This window comes from Pristiophorus japonicus, chromosome 15 (genome assembly GCF_044704955.1).
Source record: "Pristiophorus japonicus isolate sPriJap1 chromosome 15, sPriJap1.hap1, whole genome shotgun sequence".
In the NCBI taxonomy this organism is placed as follows: domain Eukaryota; kingdom Metazoa; phylum Chordata; class Chondrichthyes; family Pristiophoridae; genus Pristiophorus; species Pristiophorus japonicus.
In genome coordinates, this window is record NC_091991.1 from 186,484,390 (window position 1) to 186,512,309 (window position 27,920).

The 27,920-nt window shown below is 46.7% G+C and overlaps 1 protein-coding gene across 3 annotated transcripts in view; it reads right to left on the minus strand.

Moving 5' to 3' along the window:
* Nucleotides 1–27,920, minus strand: part of LOC139281327 (unconventional myosin-XV-like) — a 628,080-nt gene that overhangs the window by 399,902 nt on the left and 200,258 nt on the right. For all 3 annotated transcript variants that reach the window (XM_070901485.1, XM_070901486.1, XM_070901488.1), the window contains one exon: nt 23,593–23,689. In XM_070901485.1, the coding sequence (XP_070757586.1) occupies nt 23,593–23,689 (97 nt within the window). The remainder of the gene's footprint in view (nt 1–23,592; nt 23,690–27,920) is intronic.

The window sequence follows — 27,920 nt, forward strand, 5'->3', positions numbered from 1 at the left end:
AGAGTGATTTATACTCTGTCTCATCACACTACTCCTGCCCCGAGAGTGTTTTACACTCTGTCTAATAACACTACTCCTGCCCTGAGAGTATAACTCTGTCTAAAAGCACTACTCCTGCACGAGAATGTTTTATACTCTGTCTAATAACACGACTCCTGCCCCGAGATTTACTCTCTGTCTCATTACACTACTGCTGCCCCGAGAGTTATACTCTGTCTAAATACATTACTCCTGTCCCGAGAATATTTTCCACTCTGTCTAATAACACTACTCCTGTCCCGAGAGTGTTTTGCACTCTGTCTAATAACACTACTCCTGTCTCGAGAGTGTTTTGCACTCAGTCTAATAACACTACTTCTGTCCCGAGAGTGTTTTACATTCTGTCTAATAACACTACTCCTGTCCCGGGAGTGTTTTACACTCGGTCTAATAACATTAATCCTGTCCCAAGAGTGTTTTACACTCTGTCTAATAACACTACTCCTGCCCCGAGAGTGTAACTCTGCCGAATAACACTACTCCTGTACCGAGAGTGTTTTACACTCTGTCTAATAACACGACTCCTATCCCGAGAGTGTTGTACACTCTGTCAAACAACATTACTACTGCCCCTAGAGTGTTTTACACTCTGTCGAATAACACTACTCCTATCTCGAGAGTGTTTCACACTCTGTTTAAAACACGACTCCTGCCCCGAGAGTGTTTTACACTCTGTCTAATAACACTACTCCTGCCCCGAGAGTATAACTCTGTCTAAAACACTACTCCTGCCGCGAGAGTGTTTTACACTCTGTCTAATCACACTACTCCTGCCCCGAGAGTGTTTTACACTCTGTCTAATAACACTGCTCCTGTCCCGAGATTATTTTACACTCTGTCTAATAACACTACTCCTGCCCGAGAATGTTTTACATTCTGTCTAATAACACTACTCCTGTCCCGGGAGTGTTTTACACTCTGTCTAATAACACTACTCCTGTCCCGGGAGTGTTTTACTCTCTGTCGAATAACACTACTCCCGCCCCGAGAGTTACTCTCTGTCTAATAACACTACTGCTGCCCCGAGAGTTACACTCTGTCCAATAACACTACTCCTGTCCCGAGAGTGTTTTACACTCTGTCTAATAACACTACACCTGTCCCGAGATTATTTTACACTCTGTCTAATAACACTACTCCTGCCCCGAGAGTGTAACTCTGTCTAATAACACTACTCCTGCCCCGAGAGTGTTTTACACTCTGTCTAATAACACTACTCCTATCACGGGAGAGTTTTACACTCTGTCTAATAACACTACTGCTGCCCCGAGAATGTAACTCTGTCTAATAACACTACTCCTGCCCCGAGAGTGTTTTACACTCTGTCTAATAACAGAACTCCTGGCCCGAGTGTGTTTTACACTCTGTCTAACAACACTATTCCTGTCCCGAGAGTGTTTTACACTCTGTCTAATAACTATACTCCTGTCCCGAGAATGTTTTACACTCTGTATAATAACACGACTCCTGTCCCGAGAGTGATTTACACTCTGTCTCATCACACGACTCCTGCCCCGAGAGTGTTTTACACTCTGTCTAATAACACTACACCTGACCCGAGATTATTTTACACTCTGTCCAATAACACTACTCCTGCCACGAGAGTGTTTTACACTCTGTCTAATAACACTACTCCTGCCCCGAGTGTGTTTTACACTCTGTCTAAAAACAGTACTCCTGTCCCGAGAGTGTTTTATATTCTGTCTAATAGCACTACTGCTGCCCCGAGAGTGTATTACATTCAGTCTACTAACACTACTCCTGCACCGAGAGTGTTTTACACACTGTCTAATAACACTATTCCTGTCCCGAGAGTTACACTCTGTCTAATAACACTACTCCTTCCCGAGAGTGTTTTCCACTCTGTCTAATAACACTACTCCTATCACGGGAGAGTTTTACACTCTGTCCAATAACACTACTCCTGCCCTGAGAGTGTTTTACACTCTGTCGAAAAACACTACTAATGTCCCGAGAGTGTTTTACACTCTGTCTAATAACACTAGTCCTGTCCCGAGTGTGTTTTCCACTCTGTCTAATAACACTACTCCTGTCCCGAGAGTCTTTTACACTCTGTCTAATAACACTACTCCTGTCCCGAGAATGTTTTACACTCTGTGTAATAACACTACTCCTGCCACGAGAGTGTTTTACACTCTGTCTAATAACACTACTCCTGCCTCGAGAGTGTAACTCTGTCTAAAACACTACTCCTGCCGCGAGAGTGTTTTACACTCTGTCTAATCACACTACTCCTGCCCCGAGAGTGTTTTACACTCTGTCTAATAACACTACTCCTGTCCCGAGATTATTTTACACTCTGTCTAATAACACTACTCCTGCCCGAGAATGTTTTATACTCTGTCTAGTGACACTACTCCTGCCCCGAGAGTTACACTCTGTCGAATAACACTACTCCTGCCCCAAGACTTACACTCTGTCTAATAAAACTACTGCTGTCCCGAGAGTGTTTTATATTCTGTCTGATAACATTTCTCCTGTGTCGAGAGTGTTTTGCACTCTGTCTAATAACACTACTCCTGTCCCGAGAGTGTTTTACATTCTGTCCAATAACATTACTCCTGTCCCGGGAGTGTTTTACATTCTGTCTAATAACACTACTCCTGTCCAGAGAGTGTTTTACACTCTCTCTCATAACACTACTCCTGTCCCGAGAGTCTTTTACACTTTGTCTAATAACACAACTCCTGTCCCGAGAGTGTTTTACATTCTATCTAATAACACTGCTCCTGTCCCCGGAGTGTTTTACACTCAGTCTAATAACACTACTCCTGACCCGAGAGTGTTTTACACTCTCTCCAATAACACTACTACTGTCCCGAGAGGGTTTTACACTCTGGCTAATAACATTACTCCTGTCCCGAGAGTGTATTACACTCTGCCGAATAACACTACTCCTGTACCGAGAGTGTTTTACACTCTGTCTAATAACACGACTCCTATCCCGAGAGTGTTGTACACTCTGTCTAATAACACTGCTCCTGTCCCGAGATTATTTTACACTCTGTCTAATAACACTACTCCTGCCCGAGAATGTTTTACATTCTGTCTAATAACACTACTCCTGTCCCGGGAGTGTTTTACACTCTGTCTAATAACACTACTCCTGTCCCGGGAGTGTTTTACTCTCTGTCTAATAACACTACTCCTGCCCCGAGAGTTACTCTCTGTCTAATAACACTACTGCTGCCCCGAGAGTTACACTCTGTCCAATAACACTACTCCTGTCCCGAGAGTGTTTACCACTCTGTCTAATAACACTACTCCTGTCCCGAGAGTGTTTTACACTCTGTCTAATAACACTACACCTGTCCCGAGATTATTTTACACTCTGTCTAATAACACTACTCCTGCCCCGAGAGTGTAACTCTGTCTAATAACACTACTCCTGCCCCGAGAGTGTTTTACACTCTGTCTAATAACACTACTCCTATCACGGGAGAGTTTTACACTCTGTCTAATAACACTACTCCTGTCCCGAGATTGTTTTACACTCTGTCTAATAACACCACTCCTGCCCCGAGAGTTACACTCTGTCTAATAACACTACTCCTGTTCCGAGAGTGTTTTACACTCTGCCTAATAACAGAACTCCTGGCCCGAGTGTGTTTTACACTCTGTCTAACAACACTATTCCTGTCCCGAGAGTGTTTTACACTCTGCCTAATAACTATACTCCTGTCCCGAGAATGTTTTACACTCTGTATAATAACACAACTCCTGCCCCGAGAGTGTTTTACACTCTGTCTAATAACACTACACCTGACCCGAGATTATTTTACACTCTGTCCAATAACACTACTCCTGCCACGAGAGTGTTTTACACTCTGTCTAATAACACTACTCCTGCCCCGAGTGTGTTTTACACTCTGTCTAATAACACTGCTCCTGCCCCGAGAGTGTAACTCTGTCTAAAACACTACTCCTGCCGCGAGAGTGTTTTACACTCTGTCTAATCACACTACTCCTGCCCCGAGAGTGTTTTACACTCTGTCTAATAACACTACACCTGTCCCGAGATTATTTTACACTCTGTCCAATAACACTACTCCTGCCCCGAGTGTGTTTTACATTCTGTCTAATAACACTACTCCTGTCCCAAGATTATTTTACACTCTGTCGAATAACACTACTCCTGCCTGAGAATGTTTTATACTCTGTCTAGTAACACTACTCCTGCCCCGAGACTTACACTCTGTCTAATAAAACTACTCCTGTCCCGAGAGTGTTCTACACTCGGTCTAATAACATTAATCCTGTCCCGGGAGTGTTCTACATTCTGTCTAATAACACTGCTCCTGTCCCCGGAGTGTTTTACACTCAGTCTAATAACACTACTCCTGATCCGAGAGTGTTTTATACTCTCTCTAATAACATTACTCCTGTCCCGAGAGTGTATTACACTCTGCCGAATAACACTACTCCTGCACCGAGAGTGTTTTACACTCAGTCTAATAACACGACTCCTATCCCGAGAGTGTTGTACACTCTGTCAAACAACATTACTACTGTCCCTAGAGTGTTTTACACTCTGTCTAATAACACTACTCCTATCTCGAGAGTGTTTTACACTCTGTATAATAACACGACTCCTGTCCCGAGAGTGTTTTACACTCTGTATAATAACACTACTCCTGTCCCGAGAGTGCATTGCACTCTGTCTAATAACACTACTCCTGCCCTGAGAGTATAACTCTGTCTAAAAGCACTACTCCTGCCCCAAGAGTGTTTTACACTCTGTCTAATAACACTACTCCTGTCCCGAGATTATTTTACACTCTGTCTAATAACACTACTCCTGCCCGAGAATGTTTTATACTCTGTCTAATAACACTACTCCTGCCCCGAGAGTGTTTTACATTCTGTCTAATAACACTACTTCTGTCCCGGGAGTGTTTTACACTCTGTCTAATAACACTACTCCTGTCCCGAGAGTGTTCTACACTCGGTCTAATAGCATTAATCCTGTCCCAAGAGTGTTTTACATTCTGTCTAATAACACTTCTCCTGTCCCGAGAGTGTTTTACACTCTCTCTCATAACACTACTCCTGTCCCGAGAGTGTTTTACACTTTTTCTAATAACACTACTCCTATCTCGAGAGTGTTTTACACTCTGTTTAAAACACGACTCCTGCCCAGAGAGTGTAACTCTGTATAATAACAGTACACCTGTCCCGAGAGTGTTTTACACTCTCTGTAATAACACTACTCCTGTCCCGAGAGTGTTTTCCATTCTGTCTAATAACTATGCTCCTGTCCCGAGAATGTTTTACACTCTGTATAATAACACGACTCCTGTCCCGAGAGTGATTTACACTCTGTATAATAACACGACTCCTGCCCCGAGAATGTTTTACACTCTGTCTAATAACACTACACCTGACCCGAGATTATTTTACACTCTGTGCAATAACACTACTCCTACCACGAGAGTGTTTTACACTCTGTCTAATAACACTACTCCTGACCCGAGAGTGTAACACTGTCTAAAACACTACTCCTGCCCAGAGTGTGTTTTACACTCTGTCTAATAACACTATTCCTGCCCTGAGAGTATAACTCTGTCTAAAAGCACTACTCCTGCCCCAAGAGTGTTTTACACTCTGTCTAATCATACTACTCCTGCCCCGAGAGTGTTTTACACTCTGTCTAGTAACTCTCCTCCTGTCCCGAGATTATTTTACACTCTGTCTAATAACACAACTCCTGCCCCGAGAGTGTAACTCTGTCTAATAACACTACTCCTATCACGGGAGAGTTTTACACTGTCTAATAACACTACTCCTGTCCCGAGATTGTTTTACACTCTGTCTAATAACACCACTCCTGCCCCCAGAGTTACACTCTGCCTAATAACACAACTCCTGTTCCGAGAGTGTTTTACACTCTGCCGAATAACAGGACTCCTGGCCCGAGAGTGTTTTACACTCTGTCGAATAACACTATTCCTGTCCCGAGAGTGTTTTACATTCTGTCTAATAACTATACTCCTGTCCCGAGAATGTTTTACACTCTGTATAATAACACGACTCCTGTCCCGAGAGTGATTTACACTCTGTCTAATAACACTACACCTGACCCGAGATTATTTTACACTCTGTCCAATAACACTACTCCTGCCCCGAGAGTGTTTTACACTCTGTCTAATAACACTACTCCTGCTTTGAGAGTATAACTCTGTCTAAAAGCACTACTCCTGCCCCAAGAGTGTTTTACACTCTGTCTAATCACACTATTCCTGCCCCGAGAGTGTTTTACACTCTATCTAATAACACTGCTGCTGTCCCGAGATTATTTTACACTCTGTCTAATAACACTACTCCTGCCCGAGAATGTTTTATACTCTGTCTAGTAACACTACTCCTGCCCCGAGAGTTACACTCTGTCGAATAAAACTACTCCTGTCCCGAGAGTGTTTTATACTCTGTCTAATAACACTACTCCTGCCCAGAGAGTGTTCTACACTCGGTCTAATAACACTACTCCTGCCCCGAGAGTGTAACTCTGTCTAAAACTCTACTCCTGCCGTGAGAGTGTTCTACACTCTGTCTAATCACACTACTCCTGCCCCGAGAGTGTTTTACACTCTGTCTAATAACACTACTCCTGCCTCGAGAGTGTTTTACACTCTGTCTAATAACACTACTCCTGCCCCGAGAGTGTAACTCTGTCTAAAACTCTACTCCTGCCGTGAGAGTGTTCTACACTCTGTCTAATCACACTACTCCTGCCCCGAGAGTGTTTTACACTCTGTCTAATAACTATCCTCCTGTCCCGAGAATGTTTTACACTCTGTATAATAACACGACTCCTGTCCCGAGAATGTTTTACACTCTGTCTCATCACACTACTCCTGCCCCGAGAGTGTTTTACACTCTGTCTAATAACACTACTCCTGTCCCGAGATTATTTTACACTCTGTCTAATAACACTACTCCTGCCCGAGAATGTTTTATACTCTGTCTAGTAATACTACTCCTGCCCCGAGAGTGTAACTCTGTCGAATAACACGACTCCTGCCCCGAGACTTACACTCTGTCGAATAAAACTACTCCTGTCCCGAGAGTGTTTTATACTCTGTCTAATAACACTACTCATGCCCAGAGAGTGTTCTACACTCGGTCTAATAACACTACTCCTGTCCCGGGAGTGTTCTACATTCTGTCTAATAACACTACTCCTGCCCAGAGAGTGTTTTATACTCTGTCTAGTAACACTACTCCTGCCCCGAGAGTGTAACTCTGTCTAAAACACTACTCCTGGCCCGAGAGTGTTTTACACTCTGTCTAATAACATTACTCCTGTCTCGAGAATGTTTTGCACTCTGTATAATAACACGACTCCTGTCCCGAGAGTGATTTACACTCTGTCTCATCACACTACTCCTGCACCGAGAATGTTTACACTCTGTCTAATAACACTACACCTGACCCGAGATTATTTTACACTCTGTCCAATAACACTACTCCAACCACGAGAGTGTTTTACACTCTGTCTAATAACACTACTCCTGCCCCGAGTGTGTTTTACACTCTGTCTAATAACACTACTCCTGCCCCGAGAGTTACTCTCTGTCAAATAACACTACTGCTGCCCCGAGAGTTACACTCTGTCTAATAACACTGCTCCTGTCCCGAGAGTGTTTTACACTCTGCCGAATAACACTACTCCTGCACCGAGAGTGTTTTACACTCTGTCTAATAACACTACTCCTGCCCCGAGAGTGTTTTACACTCTGTCGAAAAACACTAATCCTGCCCAGAGAGTGTTTTACACGCTGTCTAATAACACTACTCCTGTCCCGAGATTGTTTTACACTCTGTCTAATAACACTACTCCTGTCCCGAGATTGTTTTACACTCTGTCTAATAACACCACTCCTGCCCCGAGAGTTACACTCTGTCTAATAACACTACTCCTGTTCCGAGAGTGTTTTACACTCTGTCTAATAACAGTACTCCTGGCCCGGGAGTGTTTTACACTCTGTCTAATAACACTACTCCTGTCCCGAGAGTGTTCTACACACGGTCTAATAACATTAATCCTGTCCCAAGAGTGTTTTACATTCTGTCTAATAACACTACTCCTGTCCCGAGAGTGTTTTACATTCTGTCTAATAACACTACTCCTGTCCCGAGAGTGTTTTACATTCTGTCCAATAACACTACTCCTGTCCCGGGAGTGTTTTACACTCTGTCTAATAACACTACTCCTGCCCCGAGTGTGTTTTACACTCTGTCTAATAACACTACTCCTGCCCCGAGAGTGTAACTCTGTCTAAAACACTTCTCCTGCCGCGAGAGTGTTTTACACTCTGTCTAATCACACTACTCCTGCCCCGAGAGTGTTTTACATTCTGTCTAATAACACTACTCCTGCCCAGAGAGTGTTTTATACTCTGTCTAATAACACTACTCCTGCCCCGAGAGTGTTTTACACTCTGTCTAATAACATTACTCCTGTCTCGAGAGTGTTTTGCACTCTGTCTAATAACACTACTCCTGTCCCGAGAGTGTTTTACATTCTGTCTAATAACACTACTCCTGTCCCGAGTGTGTTCTACACTCGGTCTAATAACATTAATCCTGTCCCAAGAGTGTTTTACATTCTGTCTAATAACATTACTCCTGTCCCGAGAGTGTTTTACACTCTCTCTCATAACACTACTCCTGTCCCGGGAGTGTTTTACATTCTGTCTAATAACACTACTCCTGCCCAGAGAGTGTTTTATACTCTGTCTAGTAACACTACTCCTGCCCGAGAATGTTTTATACACAGTCTAATAACACTACTCCTGCCCCGAGAGTTACTCTCTGTCTAATAACACTACTGCTGCCCCGAGATTATTTTACACTCTGTCTAATAACACTACTCCTGCCCCGAGAGTTACTCTCTGTCTAATAACACTACTCCTGCCCCGAGAGTGTTTTACACTCTGTCGAAAAACACTAATCCTGCCCAGAGAGTGTTTTACACTCTGTCTAATAACAACACTCCTGTCCCAAGATTGTTTTACACTCTGTCTAATAATACTACTCCTGTCCCGAGATTGTTTTACACTCTGTCTAATAACACCACTCCTGCCCCGAGTGTGTTCTACACTCGGTCTAATAACATTAATCCTGTCCCAAGAGTGTTTTACACTCTGTCAAATAACAGTACTCCTGGCCGGGGAGTGTTTTACACTCTGTCTAATAACACTACTCCTGTCCCGAGTGTTCTACACACGGTCTAATAACATTAATCCTGTCCCAAGAGTGTTTTACATTCTGTCTAATAACATTACTCCTGTCCCGAGAGTGTTTTACACTCTCTCTCATAACACTACTCCTGTCCCGGGAGTGTTCTACATTCTGTCTAATAACACTACTCCTGCCCAGAGAGTGTTTTATACTCTGTCTAGTAACACTACTCCTGCCCGAGAATGTTTTATACTCTGTCTAATAACACTCCTCCTGTCCCGAGAGTGTTTTATGCTCTGTCTAATAACACTACTCCTGCCCCGAGAGTGTTTTACACTCTGTCTAATAACACTACTCCTGTCCCGAGAGTGTTTTACATTATGTCTAATAACACTACTCCTGTCCCGGGAGTGTTTTACACTCTGTCTAATAACACTACTCCTGTCCCGAGAGTGTTCTACACAAGGTCTAATAACATTTATCCTGTCCCAAGAGTGTTTTACATTCTGTCTAATAACACTACTCCTGTCCCGAGAGTGTTTTACACTTTGTCTAATAACACTACTCCTGTCCCGAGAGTGTTTTACACTCTGTCTAATAACACTACTCCTGTCCCGAGAGTGTTTTACACTTTGTCTCATAACACTACTACTGCCCCTAGAGTGTTTTACACTCTGTTTAGTAACACTATTCCTGCCCGTGAATGTTTTATACTCTGTCTAATAACACTACTCCTGCCCCGAGAGTTACTCTCTGTTTAGTAACACTACTCCTGTCCCGAGAGTGTTTTCCACTCTGTCTAATAACACTACTCCTGTACGAGAGTGTTTTACACTCTGTCTAATAACACTACACCTGTCCCGAGATTATTTTACACTCTGTCTAATAACACTACTCCTGCCCCGAGAGTGTAACTCTGTCTAAAACACTACTCCTGTCCCGAGAGTGTTCTACACTCGGTCTAATAACATTAATCCTGTCCCGAGAGTGTTTTACATTCTGTCCAATAACACTACTCCTGCCCCGAGAGTGTTTTACATTCTATCTAATAGCACTGCTCCTGTCCCCGGAGTGTTTTACACTCTGCCGAATAACACTACTCCTGCACCGAGAGTGTTTTACACTCTGTCTAATAACACGACTCCTATCCCGAGAGTGTTGTACACTCTGTCTAATAACACTACTCCTATCTCGAGAGTGTTTTACACTCTGTTTAAAACACGACTCCTGCCCAGAGAGTGTAACTCTGTATAATAACACTACACCTGTCCAGAGAGTGTTTTACACTCTCTCTAATAACACTACTCCTGTCCCGAGAGTGTTTTACATTCTGTCTAATAACTATACTCCTGTCCCGAGAATATTTTACACTCTGTATAATAACACTACTCCTGCCCCGAGAATGTTTTACACTCTGTCTAGTAACACTACACCTGACCCGAGATTATTTTACACTCTGTCCAATAACACTACTCCTACCACGAGAGTGTTTTACACTCTGTCTAATAACACTACTCCTGCCCCGAGTGTGTTTTACACTCTGTCGAAAAACACTACTCCTGCCCCAAGAGTGTTTTACACTCTGTCTAATAACACCACTCCTGCCCCGAGAGTTACACTCTGTCTAATAACACTACTCCTGTCCCGAGAGTGTTTTACACTCTGTCTAATAACAGTACTCCTGTCCCGAGATTGTTTTACACTCTGTCTAATAACACCACTCCTGCCCCGAGAGTTACACTCTGTTTAGTAACACTACTCCTGCCCCGAGAGTGTTTTACACTCTGTCTAATAACACCACTCCTGCCCCGAGAGTTACACTCTGTCTAAAAACACTACTCCTGTCCCGAGAGTGTTTTACACTCTGTCTAATAACAGTACTCCTGGCCCGAGAGTGTTTTACACTCTCTCTTATAACACAACTCCTGCCCCGAGAGTGTTTTACACTCTGTCTAATAACACTACTCCTGCCCGAGAATTTTTTATACTCTGTCTAATAACACTACTCCTGCCCCGAGAGTTACTCGCTGTCTAATAACACTACTGTTGCCCCGAGAGTTACACTCTGTCTAATAACACTACTCCTGTCCCGAGAGTGTTTTACATTCTGTCTAATAACACTACTCCTGCCTCGAGAGTGTTTTACATTCTGTCTAATAACACTACTCCTGTCCTGAGAGTGTTTTACACTCTGTCTAATAACACTACTCCTGCCCCGAGAGTCTTTTACACTCTGTCTAATAACACTACTCCTTTCCTGAGAGTGTTTTACACTCTGTCTAATAACACTACTCCTGCCCCAAGATTGTAACTCTGTCAAAAAACACGACTTCTATCCCGGGAGAGTTTTACACTCTGTCTAATAACACTACTCCTGACCCGAGAATGTTTTACACTCTGTCTAATAACACTACTCCTGCCCCGAGAGTTACTCTCTGTCTAATAACACGACTGCTGCCCCGAGAGTTATACTCTGTCTAATAACACTACTCCTGTCCCGAGAGTGTTTTCCAATCTGTGTAATAACAGTACTCCTGTCCCCGGAGTGTTTTACACTCTCTCTAATAACACTACTACTGTCCCGAGAGGGTTTTACACTCTGGCTAATAACATTACTACTGCTCCTAGAGTGTTTTAAACTCTGTCTAATAACACTACTCCTATCTCGAGAGTGTTTTACACTCTGTTTAAAACACGACTCCTGCCCCGAGAGTGTAACTCTGTATAATAACAATACACCTGTCCCGAGAATGTTTTACACTCTGCCTAATAACTATACTCCTGTCCCGAGAATGTTTTACACTCTGTCTAATAATACTGCTCCTGCCACGAGAGTGTTTTACACTCTGTCTAATAACAGTACTCCTGCCCCGAGAGTGTTTTACACTCGGTCTAATAACACTACTCCTGTCCCGGGAGTGTTCTACATTCTGTCTAATAACACTACTCCTGCCCAGAGAGTGTTTTATACTCTGTCTAGTAACACTACTCCTGCCCGAGAATGTTTTATACTCTGTCTAATAACACTCCTCCTGTCCCGAGAGTGTATTCCACTCTGTCTACTAACACTACTCCTGTCCCGAGAGTGTTTTACACTCTGTCTAATAACATTACTCCTGTCTCGAGAATGTTTTACACTCTGTATAATAACACGACTCCTGTCCCGAGAGTGATTTACACTCTGTCTCATCACACTACTCCTGCACCGAGAATGTTTACACTCTGTCTAATAACACTACACCTGACCCGAGATTATTTTACACTCTGTCCAATAACACTACTCCAACCACGAGAGTGTTTTACACTCTGTCTAATAACACTACTCCTGCCCCGAGTGTGTTTTACACTCTGTCTAATAACACTACTCCTGCCCCGAGAGTGTTCTGCACTCTGTCTAATAACATTAATCCTGTCCCAAGAGTGTTTTACATTCTGTCCAATAACACTACTCCTGCCTCGAGAGTGTTTTACACTCTGTCTAATAACACTATTCCTGCCCCGAGACTTTTTTACACTCTGTCTAATAACCCTACTCCTGTCCCGAGAGTGTTTTGCACTCTGTCTAAAAACAGTACTCCTGTCCCGAGAGTGTTTTATATTCTGTCTAATAGCACTACTGCTGCCCCGAGAGTGTATTACATTCAGTCTACTAACACTACTCCTGCACCGAGAGTGTTTTACACACTGTCTAATAACACTATTCCTGTCCCGAGAGTTACACTCTGTCTAATAACACTACTCCTGCCCCCAGAGTGTTTTATACTCTGTCGAATAACAATACTTCAGCCCCGAGAGTGTTTTACACGCTGTCTAATAACACTATTCCTGTCCCGAGACTTACACTCTGTCTAATAAAACTACTCCTGTCCCGAGAGTGTTTTATACTCTGTCTAATAACACTACTCCTGCCCCGAGACTTACACTCTGTCTCATAAAACTACTCCTGTCCCGAGAGTGTTTTATACTCTGTCTCATAAAACTACTCCTGTCCCGAGAGTGTTTTATACTCTGTCTAATAACACTACTCCTGCCCCGAGAGTGTTTTACACTCTGTCTAATAACAGTACTCCTGTCCCGAGATTGTTTTACACTCTGTCTAATAACACCACTCCTGCCCCGAGAGTTACACTCTGTTTAGTAACACTACTCCTGTCCCGAGAGTGTTTTACACTCTGTCTAATAACACTACTCCTGCCCCGAGAGTTACTCGCTGTCTAATAACACTACTGCTGCCCCGAGAGTTACACTCTGTCTAATAACACGACTCCTATCCCGGGAGAGTTTTACACTCTGTCTAATAACACTACTCCTGACCCGAGAATGTTTTACACTCTGTCTAATAACACTACTCCTGCCCCGAGAGTGTTTTACACTCTGTCTAATAACATTACTCCTGTCTCGAGAGTGTTTTACACTCTGTCTCATAAAACTACTCCTGTCCCGAGAGTGTTTTATACTCTGTCTCATAAAACTACTCCTGTCCCGAGAGTGTTTTATACTCTGTCTAATAACACTACTCCTGCCCCGAGAGTGTTTTACACTCTGTCTAATAACAGTACTCCTGTCCCGAGATTGTTTTACACTCTGTCTAATAACACCACTCCTGCCCCGAGAGTTACACTCTGTTTAGTAACACTACTCCTGTCCCGAGAGTGTTTTACACTCTGTCTAATAACAGTACTCCTGCCCCGAGAGTGTTTTACACTCTGTCTAATAACACTACTCCTGCCCAGAGAGTTACTCTCTGTCTAATAACACGACTGCTGCCCCGAGAGTTATACTCTGTCTAATAACACTACTGCTGTCCCGAGAGTGTTTTCCAATCTGTGTAATAACAGTACTCCTGTCCCCGGAGTGTTTTACACTCAGTCTAATAACACTACTCCTGTCCCGAGAGTGTTTTACACTCTCTCTAATAACACTACTACTGTCCCGAGAGGGTTTTACACTCTGGCTAATAACATTACTAAATAAAAAAGCAAGCCTGAAGGCTTTGTGTCTTAATGCAAGGAGTATCCGCAATAAGGTGGATGAATTAATTGTGCAAATAGATGTTAACAAATATGATGTGATTGGGATTACGGAGACGTGGCTCCAGGATGATCAGGGCTGGGAACTCAACATCCAGGGGTATTCAACATTCAGGAAGGATAGAATAAAAGGAAAAGGAGGTGGGGTAGCATTGCTGGTTAAAGAGGAGATTAATGCAATAGTTAGGAAAGACATTAGCTTGGATGATGTGGAATCTATATGGGTAGAGCTGCAGAACACTAAAGGGCAAAAATCGTTAGTGGGAGTTGTGTACAGACCTCCAAACAGTAGTAGTGATGTTGGGGAGGGCATCAAACAGGAAATTAGGAGTGCATGCAATAAAGGTGCAGCAGTTATAATGGGTGACTTTAATATGCATATAGATTGGGCTAGCCAAACTGGAAGCAATACGGTGGAGGAGGATTTCCTGGAATGCATAAGGGATGGTTTTCTAGACCAATATGTCGAGGAACCAACTAGGGGGGAGGCCATCTTAGACTGGGTGTTGTGTAATGAGAGAGGATTAATTAGCAATCTCATTGTGCGAGGCCCCTTGGGGAAGAGTGACCATAATATGGTGGAATTCTGCATTAGGATGGAGAATGAAACAGTTAATTCAGAGACCATGGTCCAGAACTTAAAGAAGGGTAACTTTGAAGGTATGAGGCATGAATTGGCTAAGATAGATTGGCTAATGATACTGAAGGGGTTGACTGTGGATGGGCAATGGCAGACATTTAGAGAACGCATGGATGAATTACAACAATTGTACATTCCTGTCTGGCGTAAAAATAAAAAAGGGAAGGTGGCTCAACCGTGGCTATCAAGGGAAATCAGGGATAGTATTAAAGCCAAGGAAGTGGCATACAAATTGGCCAGAAATAGCAGCGAACCTGGGGACTGGGAGAAATTTAGAACTCAGCAGAGGAGGACAAAGGGTTTGATTAGGGTAGGGAAAATGGAGTACGAGAAGAAGCTTGCAGGGAACATTAAGGCGGATTGCAAAAGTTTCTATAGGTATGTAAAGAGAAAGAGGTTAGTAAAGACAAACGTAGGTCCCCTGCAGTCAGAATCAGGGGAAGTCATAACGGGGAACAAAGAAATGGCAGACCAATTGAACAAGTACTTTGGTTCAGTATTCACTAAGGAGGACACAAACAACCTTCCGGATATAAAAGTGGTCAGAGGGTCTATTAAGGAGGAGGAACTGAGGGAAATCTTTATTAGTCGGGAAATTGTGTTGGGGAAATTGATGGGATTGAAGGCCGATAAATCCCCAGGGCCTGATGGACTGCATCCCAGAGTACTTAAGGAGGTGGCCTTGGAAATAGCGAATGCATTGACAGTCATTTTCCAACATTCCATTGACTCTGGATCAGTTCCTATCGAGTGGAGGGTAGCCAATGTAACCCCACTTTTTAAAAAAGGAGGGAGAGAGAAAGCAGGGAATTATAGACCAGTCAGCCTGACCTCAGTAGTGGGTAAAATGATGGAATCAATTATTAAGGATGTCATAGCAGCGCATTTGGAAAATGGTGACATGATAGGTCCAAGTCAGCATGGATTTGTGAAAGGGAGATCATGCTTGACAAATCTTCTGGAAATTTTTGAGGATGTTTCCAATAAAGTGGACAAAGGAGTACCAGTTGATGTGGTATATTTGGACTTTCAGAAGGCTTTCGACAAGGTCCCACACAGGAGATTAATGTGCAAAGTTAAAGCACATGGGATTGGGGGTAGTGTGCTGACGTGGATTGAGAACTGGTTGTCAGACAGGAAGCAAAGAGTAGGAGTAAATGGGTACTTTTCGGAATGGCAGGCAGTGACTAGTGGGGTACCGCAGGGTTCTGTGCTGGGGCCCCAGCTGTTTACATTGTACATTAATGATTTAGACGAGGGGATTAAATGTAGTATCTCCAAATTTGCGGATGACACTAAGTTGGGTGGCAGTGTGAGCTGCGAGGAGGATGCTATGAGGCTACAGAGTGACTTGGATAGGTTAGGTGAGTGGGAAAATGCGTGGCAGATGAAGTATAATGTGGATAAATGTGAGGTTATCCACTTTGGTGGTAAAAACAGAGAGACAGACTATTATCTGAATGGTGACAGATTAGGAAAACGGAAGGTGCAACGAGACCTGGGTGTCATGGTACATCAGTCATTGAAGGTTGGCATGCAGGTACAGCAGGCGGTTAAGAAAGCAAATGGCATGTTGGCCTTCATAGCGAGGGGATTTGAGTACAGGGGCAGGGAGGTGTTGCTACAGTTGTACAGGGCCTTGGTGAGGCCACACCTGGAGTATTGTGTACAGTTTTGGTCTCCTAACTTGAGGAAGGACATACTTGCTATTGAGGGAGTGCAGCGAAGATTCACCAGACTGATTCCCGGGATGGTGGGACTGACCTATCAAGAAAGACTGGATCAACTGGGCTTGTATTCACTGGAGTTCAGAAGAGTGAGAGGGGACCTCATAGAAACGTTTAAAATTCTGACGGGTTTGGACAGGTTGGATGCAGGAAGAATGTTCCCAATGTTGGGGAAGTCCAGAACCAGGGGTCACAGTCTAAGGATAAGGGGTAAGCCATTTAGGACCGAGATAAGGAGAAACTTCTTCACCCAGAGAGTGGTGAACCTGTGGAATTCTCTACCACAGGAAGTAGTTGAGGCCTATTCACTAAATATATTCAAAAGGGAGTTAGATGAAGTCCTTACTACTCGGGGGATCAAGGGGTATGGCGTGAAAGCAGGAAGTGGGTACTGAAGTTTCATGTTCAGCCATGAACTCGTTGAATGGCGGTGCAGGCTAGAAGGGCTGAATGGCCTGCTCCTGCACCTATTTTCTATGTTTCTATGTTTCTATGCTCCTAGAGTGTTTTAAACTCTGTCTAATAACACTACTCCTATCTCGAGAGTGTTTTACACTCTGTTTAAAACACGACTCCTGCCCCGAGAGTGTAACTCTGTATAATAACAATACACCTGTCCCGAGAGAGTTTTACACTCTGCCTAATAACTATACTCCTGTCCCGAGAATGTTTTACACTCTGTCTAATAACACTGCTCCTGCCACGAGAGTGTTTTACACTCTGTCTAATAACAGTACTCCTGCCCCGAGAGTGTTTTACACTCTGTCGAAAAACACTACTCCTGCCCCGAGAGTGTTTTACACTCTGTCTAATAACACGACTCCAATCCCGAGAGTGTTGTACACTCTGTCTAACAGCATTACTACTGCCCCTAGAGTGTTTTACACTCTGTCTAATAACACTACTCCTGCCTCGAGAGTGTTTTACACTCTGTCTAACAACATTACTCCTGCCCCGAGAGTATTTTACACTCTGTCTAATAACACTACTCCTGCCCGAGAGTGTTTTATACTCTGTTTAAAACACTACTCCTGCGTCGAGAGTTTAACTCTGTCTAATAGCACTGCTCCTGCCCCGAGAGTGTTCTACACTCTGTCTAATAACAGTGCTCCTGCCCCGAGAGTGTTTTACACTCTGTCTAATAACACTACTCCTGTCCCGAGAGTGTTCTGCACTCTGTCTAATAACATTAATCCTGTCCCAAGAGTGTTTTACATTCTGTCCAATAACACTACTCCTGCCTCGAGAGTGTTTTACACTCTGTCTAATAACACTATTCCTGCCCCGAGACTTTTTTACACTCTGTCTAATAACCCTACTCCTGTCCCGAGAGTGTTTTGCACTCTGTCTAAAAACAGTACTCCTGTCCCGAGAGTGTTTTATATTCTGTCTAATAGCACTACTGCTGCCCCGAGAGTGTATTACATTCAGTCTACTAACACTACTCCTGCACCGAGAGTGTTTTACACACTGTCTAATAACACTATTCCTGTCCCAAGAGTTACACTCTGTCTAATAACACTACTCCTGCCCCGAGAGTGTTTTATACTCTGTCGAATAACAATACTTCAGCCCCGAGAGTGTTTTACACGCTGTCTAATAACACTATTCCTGCCCCGAGACTTACACTCTGTCTAATAAAACTACTCCTGTCCCGAGAGTGTTTTATACTCTGTCTAATAACACTACTCCTGCCCCGAGACTTACACTCTGTCTCATAAAACTACTCCTGTCCCGAGAGTGTTTTATACTCTGTCTCATAAAACTACTCCTGTCCCGAGAGTGTTTTATACTCTGTCTAATAACACTACTCCTGCCCCGAGAGTGTTTTACACTCTGTCTAATAACACTACTCCTGCCCGAGTGTGTTTTATACTCTGTTTAATAACACTACTCCTGCCCTGAGAGTATAACTCTGTCTAATAACACTACTCCTATCCAGAGAGTGTTTTACACTCTCTCTCACAACACTACTATTGTCCCGAGAGTGTTTTACACTCTCTCTCATAACACTGCTCCTGTTGGAGAGTGTTTTACACTCTCTCTCATAACACTGCTCCTGCCCAGAGAGTGTTTTACACTCTGTCTAATAACACTACTCCTGTCCCGGGAGTGTTTTACACTCTGTCTAATAACTCTACTCCTGCCCCGAGAGTTACTCTCTGGCTAATAATACTACTGCTGCCCCGAGAGTTATACTCTGTCTAATAACACTACTCCTGTCCCGGGAGTGTTTTACACTCTGTCTAATAACTCTACTCCTGCCCCGAGAGTTACTCTCTGGCTAATAATACTACTGCTGCCCCGAGAGTTATACTCTGTCTAATAACACTACTCCTGTCCCGAGAGTGTTTTCCACTCTGTCTAATAACAGTACACCTGTCCCGAGAGTGTTTTCCACTCTGTCTAATAACAGTACACCTGTCCCGAGAGTGTTTTACACTCTGTCTAATAACATTACTCCTGCCCAGAGAGTGGTTTACTCTCTGTCTAATAACACTACTGCTGATCCGAGAGTTACTCTCTGTCTAATAACACCACTCCTGCCCCGAGAGTTATACTCTGTCTAATAACACTACTCCTGTCCCGAGAGTGCTTCCACTCTGTCTAATAACACTACTCCTGTCCCGAGAGTGTTTTACACTCTGTCTAATAACATTACTCCTGCCCCGAGAGTATTTTACACTCTGTCTAATAACACTACTTCTGTCCCAAGAGTGTTTTACACTCTGGTTAATAACACTACTCCTGTCCTGAGAGTGTTTTACACTCTCTCTAATGACACTACTTCTTTCCGGAGTGTGTTTTACATTCTGTCTACTCACACTACTCCTGTCCCGGGAGTGTTTTACACTCTGTCTAATAACATTACTCCTGCCCCGAGTGTGTTTTACACTCTGTCTAATAACACTACTCCTGTCCCGAGGGTGTTTTACACTCTGTCTAATAACAATACTCCTGTCCCAAGAGTGAACGGTTGAGTGTGAATGGGCCAATGTGAACGGGCGAGAGTGAACGGGCGGTGTGTCTGAACGGGCGAGTGTGAACAGGCATCGAGTGTAAACGGGTGAGTGTGAACGGGAAAGTGTAAATGGGCGAGAGTGAACGGGTGAGAGTGAGCGGACGAAAGTGAGTGGGCGTGTTCACCGGCGAGAGTGAACGGGCGAGAGTGAACGGGCGAGAGTGAACGGGCGAGAGTGAATGGGCAAGAGTGAATGGGCAAGAGTGAATGGACGGCGGGTGTGAACGGCAGAGTGTGAACGGGCGAGAGTGAACGGGCGAGAGTGAATGGGCACGAGTGAATGGGCGGCATGTGTGAACGGCAGAGTGTGAATGGGCGAGTGTGAACAGGCGAGTGTGAACTGGCGAGTGTGAACTGGCGAGTGTGAACGGGCGAGTGTGAACGGGCGAGTGTGAATGGGCGAGAGTGAATGGGTGAGAGTGAACGGGAGAGTGAACCGGCGAGAGTGAACCGGCGGCGAGTGTGAACGGCAGAGTGTGAACGTGCGAGTGTGAACGGACGAGGTGAATGGACGTCGAGTCTGAATGGGCGAGTGTGAACAGGCAAGTGGGAACGGGTGAGAGTGATCGGGCGAGAGTGAACGGTCGGCGAGTGTGAACGGGCGAGTGTGAACGGGCGAGAGTGAACAGTGTGTGTGAACAGTGTGTGTGAATGAGCAAGAGTGAACGGGCGAGTGTGAACGGGCGAGTGTGAACGGGCGAGTGTGTGCTGTTGCCCCTTTAATTGCATTTGAAGGAAATGCCTAAAATTGGGAGTGTTGTTGGTCACCGTGGCCTTCTGTAGGAGACACACACAGCAAGCAGTACTGTACCTCAATCTTCACAGACACCAGGGAGCAATAATGTGAAAAAGAGGCACAAGATGTAAATAACATCAAACACATGATGCACATCACCAAAAACACAATCAGAGCCCATTTACCCTCCCCATACTATTCTGTCCCTGTACAAGACCGTGCTCACGCCACAGTTGGAATACTGCGTGCTGTCTCATAGGGCGGGTGATATTGAGGCTTTGGAAAGGGTGCAGAGGAGAGTCACTCGACTAATTCTCAATATAAAGCTTTTGATAAGGTCCCACATGGCAGGCTGGTCACGAAAGTAATAGCCCATGGGATTCAGTGCAAAGTGACATGTTGGATCCAAAATTGGCTTGGAGGCAGGAAGCAAGGAACCCCACTGGGAAGGCTGTGTCCAGTGGGGTTCTGCAGGGCTCAGTGCTGGGTCCTTTGCTTTTTGTGGTATACATCAAAGACTTGGACTTGAATGTTGGGAGTATGATTAAGAAGTTTGCAGATGACACTAAAATCGGCTGTCTGGTTGACAATGAAGAAGAAAGCTGTAGACTGCAGGAAGATATCAATGAACTGGTCAGGTGAGCAGAACAGTGGCAAATGGAATTCAATCCGGAGACGTGTGAGGTAATGCATTTGGGGAGGGCTAACAAGGTAAGGGAATACACATTAAATGGTAGGATACTGAAAAGTATAGAGGAACATCATCATCATAGGCAGTCCCTCGGAATCGAGGAAGACTTGCTTCCACTCTAAACATGAGTCCTTCGGTGACTGAACAGTCCAATACGGGAATTACAGTCTCTGTCACAGGTGGGACAGACAGTGGTTGAGGGAAGGGGAGGGTGGGACTGGTTTGCCGCACGCTCCTTCCGCTGCCTGCGCTTGGTTTCTGCATGCTCTCGGCGACGAGACTCGAGGTGCTCAGCGCCCTCCCGGATGCACTTCCTCCACTTAGGGCAGTCTTTGGCCAGGGACTCCCAGGTGTCAGTGGGGAAGTTGCACTTTATCAGGGAGGTTTTGAGGGTGTCCTTGTAATGTTTCCTCTGCCCACCTTTGGCTCTATTGCTTTGAAGGAGTTCCGAGTCGAGCGCTTGTTTTGGTAGTCTCGTGTCTGGCATGCGAACTATGTGGCTTGCCCAGTGGAGCTGATCGAGTGTGGTCAGTGCTTCGATGCTGGGGATGTTGGCCTGGTCGAGGACGCTAACGTTGGTTCGTCTGTCCTCCCAGGGGATTTGCAGGATCTTGCGGAGACATCGTTGGTGGTATTTCTCCAGCGAGTTGAGATGTCTACTGTACATGGCCCATGTCTCTGAGCCATACATGAGGGTGGGTATTACTACAGCCCTGTAGACCATGAGCTTGGTGGTAGATTTAAGGGCCTGGTCTTCAAACACTCTTTTCCTCAGGTGGCCGAAGGTTGCATTGTCACACTGGAGGCGGTGTTGAATCTTGTCGTCAATGTCTGCTCTTGTTGATAAGAGGCTCCCGAGGTATGGGAAATGGTCCACATTATCCAGGGCCACGCCATGGATCTTGATAACTGGGGGGGCAGTGCTGTGCGGCGAGGACAGGCTGGTGGAGGACCTTTGCCTTACGGGTGTTTAGCGTAAGGCCCATGCTATCGTACGCCTCAGTAAATACGTTGACTATGACTTGCCGTTCAACTTCTGTATGTGCGCAGACGCAGGCATCGTCCGCGTACTGTAGCTCGACGACAGAGGTTGGGGTAGTCTTGGATCTGGCCTGGAGACGGCGAAGGTTGAACAAGTTCCCACAGGTTCTGTAGTTTAGTTCCACTCCAGCGGGGAGCTTGTTGACTGTGAGGTGGAGCATGGCAGTGAGGAAGATTGAGAAGAGGGTTCCAGCGATTACGTCTGCTGGAATGTATTGGGTTCAGCTGTGAGATACCCCAATCCTAGATTTACACCCACTGATAATTAGGGGCCGAAATTGCTCCTTTCCTTGAGGCCCGTTAACAGCGGAAATCGACGGCCACGCAGCGGAGTGCAATGACTTTCCGTGTAATGGACGCCATTATCAACAGTCCAATCCTGCGGTATCCCAGCGGTGACCCACTCCCTCCCCCACCTTTCCGCTGCTGCCCATCCGAGCTAATTCATCACAGTGCACGTCGCCGATGTCCCCCTCCCCTGACGCCGAAATTCTGCCATGAAAATCTTCCTCTTGCCGGGCGGTGCTAAAACCTGCTTTTACCCGATGGTGCAGTGAGGCTGTGGCCTGCAACAGTGGATGCCAGGCCGTAGCCCGGCCGAAACCACCGCCCCCCCCTGCCCCGGTGGATCAGTGGGTGCCAAGCAGCTGGCCCGGCCGAAACCACCCCCCCCGGTGGACCAGAGAGCCAAACTTAAGAAATCGGATTTAAGTGATCGTCATCGTAGGCAGTCCCTCGTATCGAGGATGACTTGCTTCCACACCAAAAAAGGATAAGTTCACAGGTGTTCCAATGAAGGACCCAATATTCCAGGTCCTGACCTACTTCCTGAAGGGTGGAAGATGCCTGTGGGTGGATTTATTTAACGTGGGGTGGCCGTTACACACCAGCCACCACACGGACTTGACAGAGCGAGGTCTTGGTCCAGTGGCAAGGGTTAACCAGGACGACTGGAGACCTGCTCTGCTGCACGGACCCAGTACGCACACAAATCGCAGTGTGGGCTGGGCCCGTGCTGCCTCTGGGCCCCTGGCCTCAAACTCACGCCTCCCCTGGGCCCTGATCACATCCCTCCACAGTCTCTCACTGTATCTGCCCACGCTCCAATCACCGACCTGGACCTTTAAGTGAAGCACTACACTGATGACTGACAGCAGCGGGCACTCTGCACCAGCCCAACTACCGCCCCTCCAGTGTGCTCACTGTTGCACAACCGCCCCCATTATGACCATCTTCTGGCCCGCCTGAAAAAAAAAGCCAAAGAGCAGAATTTCGCTCAAGAGGCCACTTCAACCAACACGGCAGTAGAAACAGGTGAAAGTGAAGGGCGATTTCGGCTCCTCACTGTCCGGACTGGTGCACAAAGAGTGGTCACGTGAACAGTCACTGCCTAATTGTTAAAACAAAACTTATTTGGAATGATAACTGTCAATATATTGAGTGAGGTGTTGCTGCAAGTTACCTGCTGGGTCACATTGTCTTTGCGTTTGTGGTGCACGGCAGCGAGGTAACGGAGGATCAGTTTGGTGGCTTCAGTCTTGCCTGATCCGCTTTCACCACTTGAGAAATAGAAAGACTCACGATGAGTGTACGATATCTTGTCTACAATAGCAGTGCTAACCTACACACCCAGTGACAGGCTCAATCCAGGAAACCGACACACACACACTTCACTGCGAAGCAGCGTTACTGCCTGTTATAATGACCCAAGGGTGGGATATTGGGGACAGGAGTTGGGGGGGAGGAGGAGGGGAGGGGTGAGGAACATAAGAACATAAGAATTAGGAGCAGGATTAGGTCATACTTCCCCTCAAGCCTGCTCCACTATTCAATAAGATCACGGCTGATCTTCGACCTCAACTCCACTTTCCCACCTGATCCCCATATCCCTTGATTCCCCTAGAGTCCATAAATCTATCGATCTCACCCTTGAATGTACTCAACAAGTAAGCCTCCACAGCTCTTTGGTACAAATAATACCAAAGATTCACAACCCTCTGAGTGAAGAAATTACTCCTCATCTTAGTCTTAACTTAATTCCTAATTCTTGACTCTCCAGCCAGGAGAAACAATCTTTCAGCATCTACCCTGTCAATCCCTCTCAGAATTTTATATGTTTCTATGAGGTCACCTCTCATTCTTCTAAACTCCAGAGAGTATAGGCCCATCTACTCAGTCTCTCCTCATAGGACAACATTCTCATCCCAGGAATCAATCTAGTGAACCTTTGTTGCATCATCTCTAAGCCAAGTATATCCTTTCTTAGATAAGGAAACCAAAACTGTGCTCAGTACTCCAGATGCGGTCTTACCAAGGCCCTGTACAATTGTAGTTAGACTTCCTTACTCTTGTAATCCAACCCCCTTGCAGTAAAGGCCAACATATCACTTGTCTAATTGTTTGCTGTACCTGCATGCTCTCTGTGTTTCTTGCACTAGGACATTGAAATCTCTCTTGAACATCAACATTTAATGATTTCTCACCATTTAAAAAATATTCTGTTTTTCTATTCTTCCTCCCACAGTGAATAACCTCACATTTCCCCTCTTACTTCTTTCTCAGTACTCCCCTCTACTTTTTGTATTCAGTTTGGTTCTCTACTGAATTATGACCCCAAAATAATATGAGCTTTTTTCTATGTTTCATTTTAATCTCTATGGGGGAAAATTGGACTGTTTTAGCCTCCCATTAGCACCTCTGGGGGGTGATAATGGAGCACTACCGATGCCCGCAAACTTGCCTTGGAGGTTTGCGGCAGTAACCTCTAACACCATGATCTCCTGCACCCCAGAGGATGTGACGTCAGCCCGTGCGCATTGCCCCGGTACCGCCCTGGATGCGAACTTCTAGTTCCGTCCCCTGCAGCATCGCCGGGCTTCAACACGGGCAGCTGCAGGAAGCATTGTAAGGTAGGGAGACCACTTGGGGAGCGGTATTTGGAAAAGGAAGGGAGGAGAGGGGAAGAGGAGGGGAGGATAGGAGGGGAGGGGGAGAGGAAGGAAGGGGAAGAGGGGATGGGAAGAGGAGGGGAGGGGAGGATAGAAGGGAGGGGAGGAGAGGGAAGGGGAGGAGAGGGGAGAAAAGGGGAGGAGAGGGGAGAAAAGGGGAGGGAAGGGAAAGAGAGGGGAGGAGAGCGGAGGGGAGGGGAAGGGAGGAGGGGAAGGGAGGAGAGGGGAGGAGAGTGGTGGGTAGGAGAGTGGTGGGAAGGAGAAGGGGGAAACATTCACCTCAGTACCCCTTTCCTGCTTTCTCTCCATACCCCTTGATCCCTTTAGCCATAAGGGCCATATCTAACTCCCTCTTGAATATATCCAATGAACTGGCATCAACAACTCTCTGCAGCAGGGAACTCCACAAGTTAACAACTCCGAGTGAAGAAGTTTCTCCTCATCTCAGTCCTAAATGGCTTATCCCTTATCCTTAGATTATGTCCCCTGGTTCTGAACTTCCCCAACATCGGGAGTCCCGTTCCGTCAGAATTTTATATGTTTCAATGAGATCCCCTCTCATCCTTCTAAACTCTAAACTCCAGTGAATAAAGGCCCATTTGATCCAGTCTCTCCTCATGTCAGTCCTGCCATCCCGGGAATCAATCTGGTGAACCTTCGCTGCACTCCCTCAATAGCAAGACCAAAACTGAACACAATATTCCAGGCGAGGCCTCACTAAGGCCCCGTACAACTGCAGTAAGACCTCCCTGCTCCTATACTCAAATCCCCTCGCTATGAAGGCCAACATACCATTTGCCTTCTTCACCGCCTGCTGTACCTGTATGCCCAATTTCAATGACTGATGTACCATGACACCCAGGTCTCGTTGCATCTTCCCTTTTCCTAATCTGCCACCATTCAGATAATATTCTGTCTTTGTGTTTTTGCCCCTAAAGTGGATAACCTCACATTTATCCACATTATACTGCATCTGCCATGCATTTATCCACTCACCTAACCTGTCTAAGTCACCCTGCAGCCTCTTAGCGTCCTCCTTACAGCTCACACCACCACCCAGTTTAGTATCATCTGCAAACTTATTACACTTATTTCCTTCATCTAATAATTGATGTATATTGTAAATAGCTGGGGTCCCAGCACTGAGCCCTGCGGCACCCCACTAGTCACTGCCTGCCATTCTGAAAAGGACCCGTTTATCCCGACTCTCTGCTTCCTGTCTGCCAACCAGTTCTCTATCCACGTCAGTACATTACCCCCAATACTATGCGCTTTGATTTTGCACACCAATCTCTTGTGTGGGACCTTGTCAAGAAGAGGGAGGAGAGGGGAGGAGAGGGAGAGGAGGGGAGGAGGGGAGAGGGGAAGGGGAGAAGGGAGGAGAGGGGAGACGAGGGAAGAGGGAGGAGAGTGGAGAGGAGGGGGGAGAGGGGAGGGGAGAGGGGAGGGGAGGGAGGAGGGAAGAGGGGAGGAGAGTGGAGGAGAGGGGAGGGGAGGGAGGGAGGGAGAGGGGGGGGAGGGGGAGGGGGAGGGGGGGAGGGGGAGGGGGAGAGGAGGGGAGAGGGAGGGAGGAGGGGAGAGGGGGAGGGGAGGGGGAGACGGGAGGAGGAAAGGGAGGGGAGAGTGGAGAGGAGGGAGGAGAGGAGAGGGGAGGGGAGGGGGGAGAGGGAGGGGAGGGGAGGGGGAGAGGGGAGGGAGAGGGAGGGGAGGGGAGGGGAGGGGAGGGGAGGGGAGGGGAGGGGGAGAGGGGAGGGAGGGGAGGGGAGGGAGGAGGGGAGAGGGAGGGGAGGAGAGGGAGGGGAGAGGGAGGGAGGAGGAGAGGGGAGCGGAGGAGAGGGGTAGCGGAGGGGGAGGGGAGAGGGGGAGAGGGGATGGGGAGGAGCAGGGAGGGGAGAGGAGAGGGGAGAGGAGAGGGGAGGGGAGAGAGAGGGGAGGGAGGCGAGGGGAGGGAAGGGAGAGAAGAGGGGAGGGAAGGGGAGAGGGGAGGAGAAGGGAGGGGAGAGGGGAGGGGAAGAGAGGGGAGGGGAGGAGAGGAGAGGGAGGGTAGGAGAGGGAGAGGAGAGAGGGAGAGGAGAGGGGAGAGGGGAGGGGAGAGGGAGGGAGGGAAAGGGGAGGGGAAAGGGAGGGGAGGAGGGAGAGGGGAGGGGAGGGGAGGGGAAGAGAGGGAGAGGAGGGGAAGAGAGGGGAGGGGAAGAAGAAAGAGAGAGGGAGGGGAGGGGGGGAGGGGAGGGGAGGGGGAGGGAGGAGGGAGGAGAGGGGAGGGGAGGATAGGGAGAGGGGAGAGGAGAAGGGAGAGGGGAGGTTGATTATAATGCAACACGAGATGACGTGAGAAGAGATACGAGAGGGGCTGGTTTATGCCAACGCCTTCCACAGTAGGGTTGCCGACTCTGGTTGCTGTGTTCCTGGAGGTTTCATCCATGCCTCCTCCCTCACACACCCGACATTGATCGCTGACAAGCCCATCCTCATGGTCTGAACCCTTCCGAACCAACGGGAAGGCAAACAGACCCTTATTACTAAATAGATGATTCTTGAATGTGTCACACCATGCTGCTCACCACCCCGCCCCCGTGCTCCCTCCCCCCCCCGCTCCCCGTCCCGTGCTCCCTCCCCCCCCCCCGCTCCCCGTTCCGTGCTCCCTCCCACCCCCACACTCCCCTTCAGCTAGCCCCCCCACGCTCCCCCCCCCGCTCCCCGTCCCGTGCTCCCTCCCACCCCCACACTCCCCCGCAACTACCCCCCCCGCTCCCCGTCCCGTGCTCCCTCCCCCCCGCTCCCCGCCCCCCGTGCTCCCTCCCCCAAGCTCCACCCCCTTGCGCTCCGCCACCAAGTCTCATAA